Source organism: Hyperolius riggenbachi, chromosome 3, assembly GCF_040937935.1.
Source record: "Hyperolius riggenbachi isolate aHypRig1 chromosome 3, aHypRig1.pri, whole genome shotgun sequence".
Classification (NCBI taxonomy): Eukaryota; Metazoa; Chordata; class Amphibia; order Anura; family Hyperoliidae; genus Hyperolius; species Hyperolius riggenbachi.
Window position 1 is genome coordinate 102,449,565 of NC_090648.1, and position 22,422 is coordinate 102,471,986.

At 46.4% G+C, this 22,422-nt stretch overlaps 1 protein-coding gene across 1 annotated transcript in view; it reads left to right on the forward strand.

Annotated features, from left to right (window-relative positions):
* The window catches only part of LOC137561079 (protein kinase C theta type-like), an 80,922-nt gene extending 62,932 nt beyond the window's left edge, over nucleotides 1-17,990 (forward strand). The window contains exons 8-12 of the mRNA XM_068272316.1: nucleotides 2,043-2,141; nucleotides 4,445-4,533; nucleotides 7,487-7,660; nucleotides 10,117-10,211; nucleotides 17,260-17,990. Of these exons, the coding sequence (XP_068128417.1) occupies nucleotides 2,043-2,141; nucleotides 4,445-4,533; nucleotides 7,487-7,660; nucleotides 10,117-10,211; nucleotides 17,260-17,920 (1,118 nt within the window). The 3' untranslated portion in view covers nucleotides 17,921-17,990. The remainder of the gene's footprint in view (nucleotides 1-2,042; nucleotides 2,142-4,444; nucleotides 4,534-7,486; nucleotides 7,661-10,116; nucleotides 10,212-17,259) is intronic.
* The last annotated feature ends 4,432 nt before the right edge of the window (nucleotides 17,991-22,422 follow it).

The window sequence follows — 22,422 nt, forward strand, 5'->3', positions numbered from 1 at the left end:
GTCCCAAATATATAAGTTTATATTGAGGCAGGGAACACACTTGTCTTTCAGTTTTCCGCGCGCGTTTTCCTGCATACTTTTTCTGCACACCAAGTGTGTTTCTATGCAGGAAAACGCGCACGTTTTTTCACTGCAGCTGATGTAATTGATAGAGAAAACTGACAAAATGTGCAGAATCAGGATGCAGAATGTCAGTTTTTTTTCTGCGTGCGAACAACATATTAAGTGTGGACTAGCCCATTGATTAACATGAGTTCTCAGTTTTACTGTGCAGAAAACGCGCACGAAAACAGTCAAGTGTGTTCCCTGCCTGAGGAATCTATAGCAAAGAGTGTACGGCAGGCAAACCAATAATGAGTGCTGACTTGTTGCTATTAGCAAGGCACATCACATAATGTTTCTACACTTTCCAATGCAGCAATAGTTTTTCCTTTTGTTCTCCACACCCACCCCAGATAGTGTTGTCCCTCAAGCCCCTAAACCGGCTGATCACCCCTCCCAGCAGAGCCGGATCATCAACCAGGCACATAAAGCAACAGCTTGGGGCCCCATTCAGGGTCGAACGGGCCCCATGCTATGTAATTGCAGTGTCACTGTTGGCTGTGGCTAAGGGTCCCCATCAGTGTGTAGTCATCCTGATGATCCGGCTCTTTTACCTGGCTAGCATCATGATCTTCTCCCGCATCGGTGCTGGTTTCCGGAAATGAGCTGAGGCTGAGAATCTTCTGTTGCCATGGTAAATAGACCCTCAGCTTACCAGCCCGCAGAGAGTCAGCGTGTGCCCTCCCTCCCTGTGTGCGCCCAGCGTCGTGTGTCTGCTGACATCATTCCGACTGGCCCTCCTCCTCCTTTCTCCTGAACGAGACAGGCTAAGTGTGACAGCACAGCCAGCCACTCTAGAGTGAGTACAGGCAGGCAGCAGCTGATTGCTTTTAAGTGTCATCTTGAACCAAGAAACATGATCTATATATATATATATATATATATATATATATATATATATATATATATATATGTGTCTTTTTTCTACCCTATTATGACGTTATGTGGAGGGGGAGCAGAGGGGGTTGAGGGAGGGGGCCCAATTCAGCTATTTTGCTTAGGACCCCATTCAGCCTTAATCCAGCTCTGCCTCCCAGGTATCCCCGTAAGCTAATAATGTTCCTCCAGGGCCCTGTATTGATGTAGAAAACTCTTGGCCACAGTGCAGTCACCTGTCCAGCCGGCAGGCACTCTCCTGTGTCCTTCTGTCACCATCCCCTAACACCGGAGCTTGTTCTCTCTGACCCGGCAGCATGCTATGTGAGTATGTACATGCTTCTGGGTCACATAGGACAGGTGTCAAAGTTCGGGAATGGAGACAGCAGAACATAGGAAGGGGTCATGTCAGCTGGAAAGTTGAGTGTGCTCCGCTGTAAGTACTGCATCAATACAGGACCCCAAAGGAGCCTTTACTATTGTCTTGCGGATAGACCTGGGGGGAATCAGCCTGCTATAGAGCCCTGGGCAAATGCCTAGTTTGCCCCTCTGGAAGCACCGGCCCTGTGCTCAGTATAGAGTGTTATTTCCTTAAGACAATTGCAATTTGATTGGTCCAATTTGATCCAATTGTGCAATGACATTGGTCATATCTTATAGGTTTATTTGTGTAATGTGATTGGTCCCATCGTGAAATGTGATGGTGTAATTATGCAATGTATTTAGTTCAATCAATTTCACTAAAAAGCAATTGTCCTGGAGTGTGTGGGGATGTAATCAACGGCTAATCCACCTAGTCCGACGCCTCACTTCTTATGCGTTCCAAGTCGCTCTTCATCTTCTGACACTTCCGCCTTTACAGTAGGACTTCCAGGTTAGAAGATGAAAGTGTCAGAAGATGAAGAGCGGTGTGGAACGCAGCAAGAGTGAGGCGGCAGCATAGGTGACCGAACCTTGCTAACAGGTTAACCTTGTTGTTAAGGGGAAATAATCTGTTGTAGGGAAGTGGTTTTAATGTGTTCTACATGTAATTGTCCAATTATTTTTTATCTATGTGTTCACAGATGATTCCGGTCAAGTGGTGGAGGTAGTAGCTGCTGACGCAGCACCGGAATATCGGCCATTGGATGTTCCACCTGTTGTGAAGGAGGAAGAAGAAGCTGGTAAGTACTACATCATTATCCTCTATAATAATCCCTAAGTGTCTCTGCGTCCCATGTCTGTGTGTGTATCCCTTTCGCGCTCTCCGCATGTGCAGGAACGCAGGGGGAGTGACGCGTGGCAAGTGATGATGGGCTAAGGGGCGGGCGGACGGACGGACGGGCGTGCGTGCGGCGTGCATAAGCGGCAGACGTGAGCGCGTGGCGGGCGCAGTGTCAGACCTAGCCTGTTTTTAAAAGGGTTAAGGTCACTAGTATGTTAATAAACATCCCAAATATATAGGTTAATATTGAGGAATCTATAGAAATCTATAGCAATCTGCCCATACTCCGCAGGCTGATTCCCAGGAATCGGCCACGTCTGTTGGCTCACCGCTGCCCCCCAGTTTTTAAATGTACCCCGTGTGTGCATTTATACATTGCCTGTCCTGTGTCACCCACCGGGTGGTGCACATCTGTCTTTGGAATCTGCCCGCAGGTTATTGTAGGTAGCCAGGTACAGGTGTCACCCAATATAGGCTAGGTAGGTACAGGTGTCGCTATGTAAAGGCCAGCTAGGTACAGGTGTCACCCAGTATAAGCTAGCTAGGTACAGGTGTCCCCCAGTATAGGGTAGATAGGTACAGGTGTCGCCCAGTATAGGCTAGGTAGGTACAGGTGTCCCCCAGTATAGGATAGGTAGGTACAGTTGTCCCCCAGTATAGGCTAGGTAGGTACTGGTGTCCTCTAGTATAGTTTAGCTAGGTACAGGTGTTACCCAGTATAGGCTGGGTAGGTACAGGTGCCCCCCAGTAAATGCTAGGTAGGTACAGGTGTTCCCAGTATAGGCTAGGGAGGTACAGATGTCCCCCAGTATTGACTAGGTAGGTACAGATGTCCCCCAGTATAGAGCTAGGTAGGTACAGGTATCCTTCCGTATAGAGCTAGGTAGGTAGAGGTGTCCCTTAGTATAGGCTAGGGAGGTACAGATGTCCCCCAGTATAGAGCTAGGTAGATACAGGTGTCCCCAGTATAGAGCTAGGTAGATACAGGTGCCCCAAGTATAGAGCGAGGTAGATGCAGGTGACCCCAGTAAAGAGCTACGTAGATACAGGTGTTCCCAGTATAGAGCTTGGTAGGTACAGGTGTTCCCCAGTATAGAGCTAGGTAGGTACATTTGTCTCTCAGGATAGGCTAGGTGGGTACAGGTATCCTTCAATATAGAGCTAGGTAGATACAGGTGTCCCCAGTATAGAGCTAGTGAGGTACAGATGCCCCCCAGTAAAGAGCTAGGTAGGTACAGGTGTCCCCAGTATAGAGCTAGGCAGATACAGGTGTCCCCAGTATAGAGCTAGGTAGATACAGGTGTCCCCAGTATAGAGCTAGCACAGCAGTCCACCAGTAAAAGTTTTCTAGATGTATGGACTATAATACATTAGGGCGTAAAAGGCTAGCTAGTATATGTTCCCCCATCCCCCCCTGATTCAGCCACTATATACATACCAAGCCTTGTTACGGCAATGGCTGTAGCCTCCCCACACAGCTGCGGTACTCTAGAGGATGAGAAGGATCGGGACTGAGCAGCATCATGACGTCATGAAGTCATCAGCGTCATGACGTCATGACACTGCTCAGTCCCGACCCTCCCCATCCGTGAGAATACCGCAACTGTGTGGGGAGACTGCAGCCATCGCAGGAACATGGCTTGGTATGTATATAGCGGGTGGATTGGGGGGGAATTGGGGGATGGGGGAACATATACTACCTAGCCTATTGCACCCTAATGTATTACAGCCCGTACATCAAGGCATATCACTTTCAGCAAAAATGTATTTCCCAACACAGTGTCGGGTATACTGCTTAGGAGGTTAATTGGAGAATTTCAAACCGCCACCCTTACAGCCCTAAAGCTAAAATTGCCAAACTTGGGTCATATATTCATGGGGTCAACTTGAATAATTTAGTCACATTTTGGAGATTCAAAAAAGTGAGAGGAGCCATCGCCAGTCACAATTCACACGATAAGTCCATCACATTTCTCTATGATCTCTCCTTAAGGGGAAATTCTAGGGTAGAATGTTCATCACTATTTCACAGAGGCCACATGTGCAGGGACATGTTAGCTGACATATAGAGGAATAGAGATAATTGTGAGAAGGCAGGAAAGATGTGTATGAGCACAAGCAGATCTCTCATTACCTATTTATCTCAGTGAGACATCTGCCAGTGTAGGGCTACCTCTACAACCATGTATAAGTTTTGATCATGTTTACACTTTTGGAAATCTCAGCAGATGATATTAATGTGATTTTTCTTTCTATTTCAAGGCGCGAGTGGAATCCAGATCACCAGGACGCCACTGACTGCGGACAGCTTTGAATTCTATAACGTGCTTGGAGAGGGAGCGTTTGGCAAGGTGATTGGACAGATTTCCCTAGGGGTGGGGTCAGACCAGAAATGGGCGTTTGCCTACAAAATACACATGATGCGTAATGTTTGCCCACAAAATACACACATTGTGGCTGAAATTAGGTAGCCAGATAGCCCCCCCTTTATTTAGGTAGCCAACTTACCCCCCTTCCTTTTGTATAGGTAACCAGATGACCCCCTGTTTATAGTACAGGCAGCCAGATGACCCACCCATTTATAGTATAGGTAGCTAGATGAGCCCCCATTTAGGATAGGTGGCCACATGATCCACATTTAAAGTATATAGCCAGATGAACCTCCATCCCATTTAGTATATATAGCAAGATTCCTATTTACTGTATATAGCCAGATGCCCCTTCAGTCTATATAGCCAGACCCCCTTGTAAATGGCCATATCCCCTTGTATATGGCCAGACCACCCTTGTATATGGCCAGAACTTCTTGTATATGGCTAGACCCCCCCTTGTATATGGCCAGATCCCTTGCATATTCCAAACACAAAAGGAATGCTCACTCCCAGACAGCACTCTGCCACTTATATAGTCCGCAGACTGCCAGTCAGCCAATAAGAAGTGCAAATAAATTACACCTAGTCTGCAGTACTTAATTAAGCAGAGGCTGAGCAATTCAGCCAATCGTTGGAGAGGGCTTCAGTCGCACATATATATATAGCCAGACCCCCGCTTGTATATGGCCAGATTCCCCCTTGTATGTAGCCAGACCACCCTTGTATAAAGGCAGACCCTCCTTGTATATAGCCAGATCCCTCGCCTTGTATAAAGCCAGACCCCCCCTTGTTTATAGCCAGACCCCCCTTGTATATAGCCAGATCCCCCTTGTGTATAGCCAGATCCCTCCCCTTATATATAGCCAGACCCCCCTTGTTTATAGCCAGACCCCCCTTGTATATAGCCAGACCCCCCTTGAATAAAGGCAGACCACCCTTGTACATAGCCAGATCCCCTTGTATATAACTAGATCCCCTTGTATATAGCCAGCTCCCTCCCCTTGTATATAGCCAGCTCCCTCTCCTTGTATATAGCCAGATCCCTCCCCTTGTATATAGCCAGGCCCCCCTTGTTTATAGCCAGACCCCCCTTGAATAAAGGCAGACTGCCCTTGTACATAGACAAATCCCCTTGTATATAACTAGATACCCTTGTATATAGCCAGATCCCTCCCCTTGTATATAGCCAGGCCCCCTTTGTTTATAGGCCCCTTGTATAAAGCCAGACCCCCTTGTATGTAGCTAGACCCCCCATTGTATATAGCCACATCCCCCTTGTATATAGCCAGACCCCTCCTTGTATATAATAACATTTAAGAAGTAGCCCTCAAAGATGGATCTGAGTGAATGTATAACTTGGAGAGCTTAGCTCTCTCAAACCACATCACTCACTATGGGCCTCATAAACTTGAACATCAAGCTCAATCAAAAAGAAAAAAAAAAAAAAGAGAAAAAAGCTTTCAGAGGCCTCAACAATCCATATATAAGTGCAAAACTTTATTTAGAAACCGACAAACACAGCATACCAACATTTAAAACCAATTTCTTCAAATTCAGAGTCCCCGGGGTTCCTCACATCACCCTCACATACATCACTCCATTCACACAGACCTATCAGTGCCGTTATATGTGGTGCTGCAGCGTACTGGCTAGCCTAATTGACTGAGTAACAGCAAATCTGCAAAACTGCCTATATGTATATTAGGAAGTCCTGTGCAAATAGATCACCATTCAAAAGGCAGTTATAGGTGCACTTCAGAAAAAAAAAAAAAAAAAAGGGGGGGGGCCCATTTCAAAAAAACACATGTGTAATTGCTCCAGTTAGTTCCATAGTGTACACCACTAGTACTGTCACGCTGATCCAGTGCATCAAGCTTTTCAGGAAATGGTGCTCACACTTCCAGGCACTTCTATACAGATCACAGATTATGGTCAGTCCAAGACAACCTTGTAACCAGCCACGGTACGAGTAAGTAGAACAGTTCATATGTTTGCTGTACAAGCTCAGTCATAAAGCTTTAAGCCACAATGCATATAGGCTGGAGGCAGATGTCAGCTTTAAACTTACGTCGTCCTGCGGGTCCCCCACACTCCGCAGTCCGCGCATCACCGGCAAGTTCTTCCGCCTTCCTCCTCCACTTCCGCTGCAGCGGTCTATCAGGGCAACACTCGTGGTCCCGGCTGGAGTTTACGCACGATCAGCCCGCTCACAGCCTTACGTGATAGCGGGGATCCAGCGCACAGTACGCTTGGAGTGGCGAGTGAGGTCAGTCACCAGGGGCTCCTCCCACTTACATGTTTCGCCCAATGGGCTTCCTCAGAGTGACGTCAGGGGGGCTTTTTTCTCTTTTTTTCTTTTTGATTGACCCTCCTTGTATATAGCCAGACCCCACCCCTTGTATATAGCCAGATTCCCAATAACTCCATAAGCAACCCCTCCCCGCGCACTGCCGCTGCCGTTTACCTACTGACCTCTGCTCCGCATCCCCTTGCTGGATTGCAAGCGGCATATATCATATATCAGAGTGGTGACCTGCAGTGAAGGAAGCTAGTATTCCACGGTGACGCTGGCCGCCGCATACAGGAAGTAAATAGATGTCACTTCCTGTACACGGTGGCCAGCATTACCAAACAACACTAGTGGCCTTCACTGCAGGTGGCTGCTCTGAGATATGATGTATGCCACCAGCAATTCAGACCGCAAGGGGTATCCAGAGTTTCTGGAGGAGGGGGCCAGGATCAGAGGAGATAAAAGGGTGGTGGAGGACCAGGTGAATAGCATTGCCCAAGCTTTCCCACTGCCGGCCTTGCAGCAGGGGGGATTCTGAGCAGCGGTACCCCCCCCCCCTTGTGCACCCCGTGATTTCTGTATTGTGACAGCCCATCTTACCTCACCTATTGGTTGCTAAGTTTTCTCCTCTGTCTCTTTCAGGTTTACCTTGCTTCCCGCCGAGCCAATGACCAACTGCTGGCCATAAAAATGGTCAAGAAAAGACTATTCTTAGAGAAGGAAGACCCTGAGTTCATCTTCAGTGAGCGTCATGTCTTAAAGACCCTTAGGAAGGGTCCCTTTATAAGTCAGCTCTATGCTACATTCCAGTCACCGGTAAGTATTAGTACATTCCACTATCAGCTCTCTTACCAGATCCAGTACTCATGTAGCTCTTTTATTCCCCAAGAGCTCATAGAGTTAAATGTATAAAGACAGCAGCAGTCTGTGAAACAGATGATTATCCAGCATAAATGCCCAGCTGGCACTTAGTTACCTGTCATGAGGTGTGCCAGCTCTGAAAATAGCCTTCTTGTGTAGTATGAGACCCCTTTACCCTGGTGCTGCAATGGTATAACCAAGTCCGGATTTATTATTTTTCCAGCACTAAACCAGCTTTCTCATAGCTCCCCTCTATGGACAGCAGTCCTTCTCTTTCTTGTACAGCCACCTTAGGCAGCATCTTCTCTCTTCCACTTGTGGATGCCCATATGCTGCCTTCCTATTCTAATTGCAGCCTCCTCCACCATACGCAAAAAACTCTCTTCCATGTCCAGTTGTGCCACCTCGGGCAGGAGCCACCCAAGCCCCGGCCTTTGTGTCCTTTACAGAAATCTAAGAATAAACATACATATATCCAGGCACATCGCCTCTAGTTAGGACATTAAATAAATTATTAGGGAAAGGGAGGTGCTGAAGGGGGTGTGGCTAGAAAACAGCAAAAATCTATTAACCCTTCGCACACTCACATGCAAATGTTCAAACAATTGCATTCACAGATTCACTCATCCAGGCACAACTGTTATCCCTACAGCTAAATTAAAAGCCAGGGTTTTAGTTCACAGAAGAATGCATTCTTATGCTTAATGACCTATACTGCGTTGTGCCTGGATTAGTGAATCTGTGAATGCAATTGTTTGAACATTCCCTTTCCCTAATAATTTATTTAATGTCCTAACTAGAGGCGATGTGCCTGGATATATGTATGTTTATTCTTATCATTGACCCCTGTGGCTAGGGTCCAATTCGGTGCACTCCCCCCTTCCCCTGTATGTTTGTCAGCATGCAGACAGCTTATGCTGGTGTATGCGCATTGTGCACATGGACACATAACATTAGCTCCCTTGTGCGATTGGTAAGATGCACTGTCTTTCCCAGGAGAGGAAGTTAGGATGTGTGCTCCTAATCCATTGATAGGTTTGATGCAATGAATGTGTTTGCATGTCTGCACTATGCATGTTACAGGGCTAGAGTTAGGACACCTATGTTTACCTGGGTACTTCTGCGCAGTATAGGTGGTTAAGCATAAGAATGCATTCTTCTGTGAACTAAAACCCTGGCTTTTAATTTAGCTGCAGGGATAACAGTTGTGCCTGGATGAGTGAATCTGTGAATGCAATTGTTTGAACATTTGCATGTGAGTGTGCGAAGGGTTAATAGATTTTTGCTTTACAGAAATCTGAGAAATTCTAAAAGGTCCGCACACTCAATCAGCTCAAACAAAGCTGTTTATTAAACCATCAGGTGCCAAATGTCCATTCAATAAACCAACGTGACGTTTCGGGGCCACAGCAGGTCCCCTTTATGAAGGCATGTACAGCACTACAACCAAACGGTTACCATTCTGTACATGCCTTGATAAAGGGAACCCCCTGTGGGCCCAAAACGTTGCGTTGGTTTTTCGAATGGACATTTGGCACCTGATGGTTTAATAAACAGCTTTGTTTAACCTGACTGAGTGTGCGGACCTTTTGGAATTTTTTGGACTTTGGCTACGGTCCTGCACCTCACAATCCCGCATGGTGTGCGACTGAATTTTGCTTTCAGGAATCTGGACTATGGGTTATAATAATTGCACAAGTAACACCTTCTCAGGGCTCGTTTCCACTATCGCGAATCTGCATGCGTCCAACGCATGCAGATTCGCACATGTAATGCAAGTGAATGGACCTGTTTCCACTGTAGCGTTTGCGTGGTGCGTTTTTATGAGCGGTGAAAAAACGCACAAAAGAGCCAACGAATTCGCCTGCTAGTGGAATGCATGCGAATCGCCGCTAATGTATTTAATAGGGAAATCGCATGCGTTTTTTTTACGCGTTATTTTACGCGATTACGCATGCGATTCCGCATAGGAACCAATGTAAATTACACAGGCAGTGACATGGTTAAAAACGCACATAGCCTAACCTATGCGAAATCGCATGCGTAATCACGTAAAATAACGCGTAAAAAAACGCACCTGCATGCGATTTCTTCTGCGGTGGAATCCAGGCGATTCCGCACCGCTACAGTGGAAACGAGCCCTCAGACATATTATACTGGTGCAGTGCTGCATCATACCAATAAAGGGAGAAGTTACTAAGATCAGCTGAGAACATTTTCAATGTTTGTATGAATTGTTGAACACATTATGTATAATTACAACTATTAAGCTGTTTTTCAATTTTTTTAAAGAAAATCATCACTGCTCCATTCCTTTATGTCCTGGTTGTGCCTTTGTATAACCCCTAACAAAGAGAAAATTGCCATATAATATGCTTAACCTGTCTTCTGTTCTGCTATTTTTTCCACAGCATTACCTTTTCTTTGCCATGGAGTATCTGAGCGGGGGAACCCTGATGAGTGTGATAAGAAATACTGACCAGCCCTTTGACGTTCCGACACTGAGGTAAGATTGCTCTGCTGTTTTATAAAGCTAACAACTGCCCCTCTGGGGGATTCATAAAAGCCCTTGTAACCCCTTTGACCTGAGGGTCCCTGCTCCAGGGCCGGTGCTACCATAGAGGGAAAGGGGGCTATCGCCCCAGGGCCTGTAGGGGCCCCCATGGTGTACCCCATCTTATCTGTTGCTCCCCGGGGCCTCTGCAGAGTCTTTGGCTGTTATGATCGCTTCTGCAGCGTTTACTGCTGACTGCAGTGGTATTGCAAACCAAGCAGTTCTAATGTCATTACATGCATTTGCTTGCATAGTTTGGTTTGCACTTAAACTAGTTGCTGATTCCATCTGCAGTCGCTCTGAAGTTAATGACAGTTTAATATGCTTTTGTGTAAACAAACATTGTCTGCTGCAGTGGAGGGGCGGTCCCTTTCCTGCAGGCTGCATATCATTGTCTGCCTTTTCCTGCTATCAGCCTGTGATTAATTACCATTCACTTGTGTGGGAATCTGCAGGTCTGCTCCCATTGGATGACCTCAGTATAAAGAACTGCTTCCTGCAATGCCTCATGGGCTATCATAGTCTCAGATCCTGTCTGTTACTCTGCCCGTGCCCCACCTCGTTCCTAGTCCGTGTGGACTGCGCTGACTCCTGCGAAGGGGTCAGCGAGTCCTCCTAGTTCTGCTCTTGTTCTAGAAGTTGCTACTTGCTTGTCTTGTGTCATATATTGGTTCATCGCCAATATATACGCATACTTGCGCATTTTGTTATTTTCCTTGTATTTGTGTTACGTTGATATATCAGTGTCGCTGATATATACGTACACGAACTGTTTATTTCCTGTGTTCAGTTAGTCAGTTTTCCAGCACGTTTTGGTAGTTTGCGCGTACCGTGAACACCCGTGCTGAGCTAGTTATCCTGTTCCTGGTCCTGTTTGTGGATTGCGTTCATCTCTGCGAAGAGATAGCGAATCCTTCTGAGTCCTGTTCCCTGTATTACTTCAGTCTTAGTCAGAGTTCCTGCTTATGTCATATATCGGTTCATTGCCAATATATACATATGTTAGTCAGACGTTACGAATAGTTTCATTGATAGCTGTAATTGTAATACGCTAGGAAAACATACTTATTGTGTATTTATCTGTGTTACGTTCATCTATCTTGATCCTGCTATTTCCTGTCTCTCCTGTCCTGTCTTTGTGAGGCACGCCATCGCCGCAACGCATTGGCTGCCTCATTCCAGTCTGTCTAGTTATGGACGCTTGCTGTCGCTAAGTAATCGCTAGCTAGCAAGCGTTCATTCTGTCTGCCTGTCCTGATCTCCTCAGTCCTGGTTTATGCGCTCAGCGCTACTTTGCGCTGAGACGTTATTACGAAAGTGTTGTTTGTGGCTGTTCGGATCTGCACCGGCTCTGTGCACCACAATCTCCTATTGGAGTCAGTCCTCTCCTCCACTAAACTGGGGATATCCTGATCCCTTGTGCTGGTGTGTGTACCTCCTTCACGTCAGCTTATGTGTTGTATGCTGACTGTGGAGATTACACCTCCAAGCTTAACATTATGATAGCCCATCTACCAATCCCCATTGTGGGGGGGGTTCCCAGCAAAAATGACACTGTTTGTTATGGTTCCTGTTCCTTTAAGAAATTTGAGAAGCTCAATTCTGAAACAGAAAATGAGTTTTTTTCTGAATGTACCAGGTTCCTGGCCAATCCCGAGCTCCAGGCTACTCCTGTTTCAACGTGGGCCCCCCAGCTAGTTTATGTTTTATTTAAGGGAAGATTGTTTCAGTGGGCCTACGATGTCTTGGATCATACCAATTTAAAAGAAAGACCACTGGAATTTCTAGCGTTTGTGATCCATAACTGGCTACGCAAAACCGATTTGCCTAGCCCTTTTGATAAGCTCCTGGCAGCTTGTCAATCAGCTGCTCCTTCTATTGCCTACAAAAATAATCAGCAAGCAGATAATTGTTCTGATAACTTTTCTTCTGCTAAGGCAGTAGGGTCTAAAGCCAAACGTAAACGCTCCAAAAGAAAAGCGTTACAATCAGCGGAGTCGTTGCCCTTGGCGACTGCGCATCAGATCTGTAATGAGACTCCGCCAGTAGCAGATAATGAAATTCAGTCACCATTCAGGGGAGTCAAATGGACCTATGAAACTACTAATGAACTTTCATTGCTAGCCAGGGAAAATAAAAGTTCTTGTTTAAATGAATTATCTGAATATGATTATGAAGATATATTACAGAGTATTGAACAGATCAATTTATTCGTGCAGCAAGGGAAATTTGCATACACTACAGTTCAACACTTGCTACAGGTACTGGAGATCCTTAGGAATAAGAAATCGGCCAATCACCTGCTAAATAACCCAATGTATGTTTCTGCCACTAACACATTTGCAAACTATGATCAGCCGGAATGCTCAGCTGTTAAATATGCATGGGATCCTCCATTTGAGAAAGGAGAGATGGAAGCCCTGGTCTATGAATGGAAGAAAGATGCAAGTTCATTTTGTCAGTTTTACAGTGCAAAAAGTGAATTAGTATTGAATGCATGCATTAAGTCTGCCTATAACCTAATAAAAACTGGTGTGTGTGGGTATGACTTTGTGGCTCCATTGATCGATGTGTGGAGAATGATTCTGGACGATTTTTATGCGATTCAATCAGTTGATACCAGGGAAGACACACTGTCAAGTGGAGATTGTTCCACTTCCTCAGTTCCTGAGGACTCGCCTGCTTCAGCACCTTTGGCTGATTCAGCGAGTGATTCAGAGCTCCTTTTGTGTGAAATTGAAGTTCCTGTAATTCCACCCTGTACCATGGATAACTCAGTGTTACTTCCCAGTAAGACAGAAATTACTAATACTTCCTTAATCTTGCCCTGCACAAATCTCTCAGCAGAGGACCCAGAGGTCCTGCTGACTTCTGAGTCCAGCCTAGCCAGTACTCATGAGTCTTTGTTCAGTGAAACAGACACCAGAAAAATCTTGCCTGTCTCTGCAGACACTTCTGCAGAAATTACCTGTGTTAATAAAGTTCAACTCCTGTCTGATCCAGCAGATGCCAATAGATGCACTACATCAGTTTCTGAGTCCCAGCAATCCTGTTCAGAAATCTCAGAACCCCAGCATCTGAATTTTCCAATTTCACAATTGAATGGTGATTTAGATGCGCAAACATTGTGTTTTGATCTTCCTGTTTCTACACCTCACTCTAGTTTCATGAATAACTCAGAGCGTCTGCTATGTGAGTCCGAAATCGCAGAATTATTACCGTGTTCAGAAAATGTTCCAGTGAACTTGCCCTGTACCATGAATTGTGCAGTAGATCTCTCCAATGAAACTCAGGTCACAGAATCATTATGCTGTCCAGCAGGTGCTTCCATGGTTTTGCCCTGCAGTGTGGACTGTTCGGTGATCCTGTCCAGTGAAGCTGTGGTCACAGAGTCTTATGCTTCACCCAGTACTTTGGATACTTCAAACCCTCTAGCAGAACAGTCTGAGGCACTGCTTACCTCAGTTGGTGTTGCAGTAATATTCACTTGTCTAGCAGCTGTTTTGGAATTACAGTCTGCTCTAATAAAACTTGATGAATTTCTGCCCAGCGAAGCAGAAGCCATTGAAATACTGTCCTCGTCAGCAAGTGTGTTAGATACCTTGCCCTGTACACAGTCTGATTTAACCAATGTTGTTGAGTCCCTCTCCAGTGTTGTAACAGCCGAGGAACTCCAGCCCTGTCCTCTGAATGTTTCAAAAGTCTTGCCCTGTAACATGGATAATTCTGACTCGCTGGAAAAAATAATAGAAATCTCAGAATTTCAGTCCGGGTTAATGAGTGTTTCTGAAACCCAGCCCTGTATCCTGGAAAATTCTGATTCTCTGGCCGGTGTGGCAAAAGTTCCTGAGTCCCCTTCCTGTCCAGTGAGTTACTCAGTTTTGCCTAGTTCAGTGGGGATTGCTGCACTATTGACTTGTTTTGCAGCCCTTCATGAGCTCCAATCCAGTGTATTTGATGAGTCTCTGTCTAGTCCAGAAGAAGTTATGGGAACCCTGTCTAGTTCGGTGCATACATCAGAAGATTTGTCCTGTCTTGTAAATGCCCCTGAACATGATTTGTTAATAACTTTGCTGGAATCAGAGACATCTAAGTCTGATCCTGCATTTTTTAGTGAGAATCCAGTAACTGTGAAGTCTAGTCATGATGATTTTTTTTTGCCCAGTCCTGGTTTCGGTCCTACCTTGACTGACTTTGAGGTTTGCAGTTCCTTGACATGCCCAGAAGTCTCTCTTGTGCCGGTGTGCCCAGATGTGCTTCGTATGCCAGAGTGCCCAAGTGTGTCTGTGTTGGCGTGCTCACACGCTTCCCTAGTGGAGACATGTTCTGATGTTGCCGGTTGGCCTGCATGCCCGGAGATGGTTCTGGTCCCTAAAAACCCTGATTTTGATGTTTGTCCTTGTGACCCTGACTCTAGAGTTGCCCTGGGTTCCATAGGGGTTCTTGATGGTTCTCCATGTGAGCCTAAGGGGCGTTCTGACCTGTGGGGATCTCTTTGGAGCTTCCAAGTGTTCTGGGAGATCTCTGAGGAAACTTGTCCTGGTACCTTGGACTGGTTCAACAGTGGGTTTTGTGTTGGTAAGGACAGTTCCGGTGGGCATTGCAAAGGCTTTGGCGTTTTTGGACAGTCCTTGGAAGGCGGTGGGTATCGCGCAGAGAGTTTCTTGGGGTTGTTTTCTGGAAGTCGTGGTTCTGATGGGTGTCACACTGAGGCTTGTAGGGCTGATGGGCATGGTTCGGTAGGTTCTGGTTCCAATTGGTCTAGTTTTGGTGAGACTGATTCGGGAATTTGGTTTTGTCGGACGGATCCGACCTTCATGAATTTTCAGTCAGATCAGTTTGCTGGATTTCCCACTTCTGATTTTTTGGTTTGGGTGGTTCAGGAGAAATATGTCAGTTTTCATAGGCGTCCAGAGGCCGCGTTTAAGGGAGGGGGTACTGTTATGATCGCTTCTGCAGCGTTTACTGCTGACTGCAGTGGTATTGCAAACCAAGCAGTTCTAATGTCATTACATGCATTTGCTTGCATAGTTTGGTTTGCACTTAAACTAGTTGCTGATTCCATCTGCAGTCGCTCTGAAGTTAATGACAGTTTAATATGCTTTTGTGTAAACAAACATTGTCTGCTGCAGTGGAGGGGCGGTCCCTTTCCTGCAGGCTGCATATCATTGTCTGCCTTTTCCTGCTATCAGCCTGTGATTAATTACCATTCACTTGTGTGGGAATCTGCAGGTCTGCTCCCATTGGATGACCTCAGTATAAAGAACTGCTTCCTGCAATGCCTCATGGGCTATCATAGTCTCAGATCCTGTCTGTTACTCTGCCCGTGCCCCACCTCGTTCCTAGTCCGTGTGGACTGCGCTGACTCCTGCGAAGGGGTCAGCGAGTCCTCCTAGTTCTGCTCTTGTTCTAGAAGTTGCTACTTGCTTGTCTTGTGTCATATATTGGTTCATCGCCAATATATACGCATACTTGCGCATTTTGTTATTTTCCTTGTATTTGTGTTACGTTGATATATCAGTGTCGCTGATATATACGTACACGAACTGTTTATTTCCTGTGTTCAGTTAGTCAGTTTTCCAGCACGTTTTGGTAGTTTGCGCGTACCGTGAACACCCGTGCTGAGCTAGTTATCCTGTTCCTGGTCCTGTTTGTGGATTGCGTTCATCTCTGCGAAGAGATAGCGAATCCTTCTGAGTCCTGTTCCCTGTATTACTTCAGTCTTAGTCAGAGTTCCTGCTTATGTCATATATCGGTTCATTGCCAATATATACATATGTTAGTCAGACGTTACGAATAGTTTCATTGATAGCTGTAATTGTAATACGCTAGGAAAACATACTTATTGTGTATTTATCTGTGTTACGTTCATCTATCTTGATCCTGCTATTTCCTGTCTCTCCTGTCCTGTCTTTGTGAGGCACGCCATCGCCGCAACGCATTGGCTGCCTCATTCCAGTCTGTCTAGTTTTGGACGCTTGCTGTCGCTAAGTAATCGCTAGCTAGCAAGCGTTCATTCTGTCTGCCTGTCCTGATCTCCTCAGTCCTGGTTTATGCGCTCAGCGCTACTTTGCGCTGAGACGTTATTACGAAAGTGTTGTTTGTGGCTGTTCGGATCTGCACCGGCTCTGTGCACCACAATCTCCTATTGGAGTCAGTCCTCTCCTCCACTAAACTGGGGATATCCTGATCCCTTGTGCTGGTGTGTGTACCTCCTTCACGTCAGCTTATGTGTTGTATGCTGACTGTGGAGATTACACCTCCAAGCTTAACATTGGCAGAGCAGCAGGCCACCTGTACTGGTGAGCAGGGGAGAGACACTACACTGCCAAAGACTCTGCAGGGGCAAATGGATGCTCAGATAAGTTGGGAGGGTCAACAGCCAGCTCAGGGGCCCATGAGGTATATATGACTGGAACAAAGGGCCCCTAATGCCGCTTTTTGGTCGGGGGTGTCTGTTGGGGGGCCCCTGGGCTAATTTTGCCCTGGGGCTCCACTTTTACTAGAACCAGCCCTGCCCTCCTCCCCATCACCAATATGCAGAGCAGGCAGCAGAGTATGTTACCTGTTCCTGTGCCACTCAGCTCCCCTCCTCACAGCAGCTGTGCATTATGCTGCATACCTGTCACATGACATGGAAGAGGAGCCAGTAGCCATGTGGAGGTGTGCAGCACAGAGGCCACCCACTGTGGAGAGGATATCAGAGCAACGTGGTGCTGCAAGCAGATAGCATACATTTCTTCCTGCACCGCTCTGCTTACTGGAGGGGTCATCTGCTAGTCACCCTGGCTGTTACAACTATTTCATATGATAAATTACCCTTATTAGATAAGGTTGTGGTAAAATACTTTATTCACATGTTACGTTCCTGTCGGGAAGTAATTTTACACACACTGAAATTTGTATTAGATCTTTTAGAATGAGTCATAGATAAATCTTTCTGCTTTATTTGCATTTTAAACATGTTATGCTAATAATTATTTTATTTCTCTTCCCTCAGACTGTTTGCCGCGCAGATGGTCATCGGCCTGGAGTACATCCATTCCAAGGGTGTCATTCATCGGGACGTGAAGCCAGGAAATATCCTCCTGGATGCAGTCGGCAATATAAAGATTGCGGACTTCGGTCTGGCAGTACAAAAGATCTTTGAGGACAACATGACTAGAGGTTATGCCGGGACCTTGAACTATATGGCCCCGGAGGTGTTCCTAGAGATGGACTACGAGCACTCAATAGACTATTTCTCTATGGGTGTCATGCTTTTTAAGATGGCGTGCTCCAAACACCCATTCATTGAGGATGAGACTGACGATGAGGAAATCATCATGTATTCCATTGTCTTCAATCCTGCAGAGTACCCCCCGGAGATGGACACTACACTGAAAAACTTCCTCAGGAAACTACTGTCTAAAAGACAGGAAATACGTAAACATTTGGTAAAAAACCTGAGAGAAGAGCCGCTGTTTATCTCCATAGACTGGAATGAGGTGGAGTCTGGAAAGGTGCAGGCCCCATTCCACGTGGAACCACCACGGGAAAAATCAAGGAGGCCCATGACTGCATTTGAGGTCACATATTCTCAGATGATGATTAAACCCCGGATTCCACGTGAGAAGCAAGAGCTCTTTAAATCCTTCTCATTTGCCAGTGAGGGGTGGTGAGTTGTTTGGGAGACCTACCAACTTCCAACATCAGCCATCTACTCACTTGGACACTTGTTATAATGAAAAAAAAAAAAAAATATGTTGGTTTGTCTTTTTGTAATAATATTCTGAGATTGTAAATGAATGTACATAAGATAAGATTGAGCAACAACAAACAGAAGGGCAGCACCTACCATCAGAGGGCCCAACCGTCCCGATCTTATCGGGACTGTCACGATTTGGGGGGGCTCTCCCGCTGTCACGGTATGAGCCCCCCAAGTCCCGGGCGGCAGTGGGCAGCAGTAAAAAAAAAATGATCGAGGCGCCAGCCGCGCGTGGTATGCGGGATGCGGCCATATCATTACTACCTCCCTCCGTCCTTCCCTTGAGATTTGCCCCCCTGTGTCCCCGTTAGCAGAGTGCGCAGCGAGCGGAGCGGGCTGTCATTACCTGTGTCCATGCACGAGTACCGATGTCCGGCTTCACTATGCTTCCTGTGACGTCACAGGAAGCAGGAAGCTGGATGAAGACACGGTACTCGTGCATGGACGCAGGTAATGACAGCCCGCTCCGCTCGCTGCGCACTCTGCTAACGGGGGACACAGGGTGCCAGATCTCAAGGGAAGGAGGGAGGGAGGTAGTAATGATATGGCCGCATCCCGCATACCACTTAGGTGCGGCTGGCGCCTCGATCATTTTTTTGTGTGCAGTGGCACCCATCCTCCCCACCCACGGGCACCCTTACCCTCCCTTCCACCCACGGGCAGGGTGTATGAGGGTATATTTATTAAAACAAAATAAGGGCATAAATATTATTTAAAAAAAAAATCTTCAAAAAACGATGGTAGGCGTGTGTAGGGGGTGTGGTAGGGGGTGTGGTTAGGGGTGTGGCCAGTGCCCCAGTTTCTAAGTTTAAAATGTTGGGAGGTATGCCTACCATTGAAGAGTAGTAGACATGTTTGTGGTCCTAAACCTCTTTACCCAAAGATGAATGAAGTACCAACGTCATAGAAGGGACTTAGCACCGTCTTAAAATCAAGAAGCAACTTTTATTTCCAAAGTACATAGTTGTGTAGTTGTAAACAGACAAAAAAGCTGAAGGCTGAGGTCACCCTCGAGCACTTTTTGCCTGCGATTTGCGCTTTGGTGACTGCTGGTGATTAGCAAAGTGCTGCTGTATGAATTATCCTATGGGATTACTCACACTGCAGTGATTACGGTGCGCTTGCAATGTCTGTCAATCGAAAAGGTGCTACATGTAGCATTTTCCTGGCAATTGTGTTGTGATTCTCATTCACTAAAATTGCACGATGCAATCGCTGAAAAATCGCAGAACAATGCAATGCAAAATCACAATCAGTAGGCAGGCTAGGAAGTTTACTGAAAGCGCCAAGTGCATTGATAGCGCAATAGGTCTGCCTGTAGCAAGTGCCACTGATCTATTTTGGGGTGCCCCGGAAGTCCCCCCCACAGAGCTGTCCAGCAGGCTGCAGTACTCACCTGTTCTGGCTGCTTGGTCCCCAAAGTCTGCAGACATCTTCTCTTCCATGCCTCTCCCCCTAGTGTCTGAGAATGAATTAGATGCTAGAAATCTTATGATTCTCAGATGCTAGGGGGAAAAGCCTGGAAGAGAAAATGTTTGCAGATTTAGAGAGTGGACGCTGGAGGGTCGCGCTACTCTGTGGTGTAGGGTCTGGGGAGACATCCAGGGCTACTCTGCCAATCCTTTGTGCCTGAGCACACACATCTCTGCACCACTCACCAATCCAGTATTAATGCAATATGCATGACAGGGAATTGCATTGGACTTTTCAATAACTCACCTGCATTTGGACAGTGCCAGGCTAATGTAGTTCATGTGTGCTTCATTGTCTGGCTTGGAACTCCTTGCAGCTGTGAGCACATCCTAGAGAGCTGGTTTAGATCCATGTCTCATACATTGGAGCAGTGAGCAATTATTCTGTTTGCTGAAGTACCAAAGACAAGGCAGGCACAAGATAGATAAAAAATCACGGTCGTCCGCAGGGGACTTCAGACCTGGCGCCCACTTAACCTGCTTGTACATCTGGCTACTACACAACTGTGAGTGTTTTAAGCTTTCAACAATTAAAGAACCCTAACTGCAGTGCTGGCTTTGCCTTCTCTCTCTACGCTTACAAGTACATTGCTTCTTTCCTGCCGGAGCACGCAGCTAAAGAGGGCCTTGCATCCACACAGTTGCTATACAGTATAGCCCAGCCCAGCCCCCTGTTGCATCTTCCGTTGAGTGCTGGAATCCCACTTTCCTTTGTTTGCACAGATAAAAAATCACCTCTTTACTTGTGATTCTTCAAAAGACCCTATTCCATATATTGTGAACACTATCGGGTATATCACAAAGCATGCTGACGTGGAGTGGAGGTGTGCAGTGCGGTGCAGGCATTCACTATACTTGCTGCACAGAGAATTTAAATGTGTGCATTAAACACCAAGTGAACACCTGACACAACTGGCTGAGCAAATTTGGCCTGATTGGCTATTCATGAGGCAATGCTCATGCAAATATGCATTTGCTTTCGCATGCCAACTAATGCAGGGTCCATTGAACCAATGCCGCAAAGCGGTTTGCCCTGCGGGAATTAGTTCATGCTATACAGCACTATCCAGGAGCGCCTCGGGGAGGCTTCCCAATGCCCCCATACAACCGGGGGACCGCGGGGTCCCAGGCGCTCTCACTGCCTGGGAACCACAGCAGCACCCCGGAGGGGGGAGGCTGGGTGGCGCAGGCGGCCCCCCCAAGCGTGGCCAGCGCCGGGGAGAGCCATCCGCACCTTTCACCTCCCAATATTTAAAAACAGGCACTTACCTTGACGTCCATTGCGTTCTGCTGCTGAGCATAGCTTGGGTGCAACACATTTGAAAAGGAAAGGAATGAAGCATGGGTCGCACCGAGCTTTGGAGCTCAGGGCTGGCTCACACACTGCACTCCAAGAGGGGTGGAGGACAGGCACTGACAGCCCACTCCAGGACTCACACTACCTGGAATGAGCCATCCGCCACCCGCCTCCAAGGGAAAGAAATTCACAAATCGCTGCACAGAGAATTTAAATGTGTGCATTAAACACCAAGTGAACACCTGACACAACTGGCTGAGCAAATTTGGCCTGATTGGCTATTCATGAGGCAATGTTCATGCAAATATGCATTTGCTTTCGCATGCCAACTAATGCAGGGTCCATTGAACCAATGCCGCAAAGCGGTTTGCCCTGCGGGAATTAGTTCATGCTATACAGCACTATCCAGGAGCGCCTCGGGGAGGCTTCCCAATGCCCCCATACAGTGAGAGCGCCTGGGACCCCGCGGTCCCCCGGTTGTAGGTGCTGGCTTACAAAACAGGCAGAGCGGAGATTCGAACCCTGGTCACCAGTGTCAAAGGCAGAGCCCTTAAAGAGACTCTGTACCAAATTTTCAGCCTTATTTCCTTTAAGTTCCTATACCTGTTCTAATGTGGTCTGTCTTACTGCAGTCTTTCTACAGTGGCTGTGTTATCTCTGTTATATAATCTAATCTTCTTTCCTTTGTCAACTTTGTCAGCTCAGGCTGGAATGTGCTGCTCTGCTTGTGATAGGGGAAGCTATACACACCCTCTCAAGGCCCCCTGCAGGATCTGTACGAGTCACAAACTGAGCTTCTCTCAGCCTATCACATGCTGGTTAGCAGCCATGTTTTTTGTTTGTAAACACTGCCTAAAACTGGTAATTACAAGCCAGGATTGCAGCAGGGAGTGGCAGAAACAGCACAGAGGGGTCCAGGAGAACATATTGAATAGAATGGTATGCTTTTTATTGTAAGAATTTTAGAGTACAGATTCTCTTTAAGCACTACACTATCCAGTCACTACCAGCATGTCATTGGCTTGGGCTGGCGGATGTTGTCTTTTTGGTGTATCCTCACCTCCCTGTCCTCTCCCAAAGCACTGCGTTTCAGGCCTCTGTCTCGCATGGTCGTTACCAAGCAACGATCGATGTGCAAAAAAAGTCCTTATCCTGGCCTGCATGTTGGTTCACACTATTGCCATCTTGTGGCCAAATTAAAAATTAAAAACCAAATACAAATAAGGGTATTGGCTTGGTATACAGAGAAGTGGGCACCTTCTATTTACTATAAACTAAATTAAGGGATAGAGAAAGGAGGAATAAGAAACCACATGAGCCCCAAAGTATCAAAACACTCTTTTCCTAAAGGGGGAACTATACAAATAGGATAAATTGCATCAAGTCTAATATCTTTTTTAACCCATATGAGCATACTATAAGGCAAATACAGCACATTATCACATAATCCATAAATATCATATTAATAATTAGTATCTCACAAAAGGCCTAAACATTACACAATAAGGACTAAGAGTCCTCCAGGGATAAATCATTTCTTCTTCAAGTTTACAAGGATCGTCTTTAGAGGTAACCAGGGCAATTTCCATTTGCCATCCAGCTAATTTTTAGATCATACTTTGGAGAAAGGTTCAAACTCCTATTAAT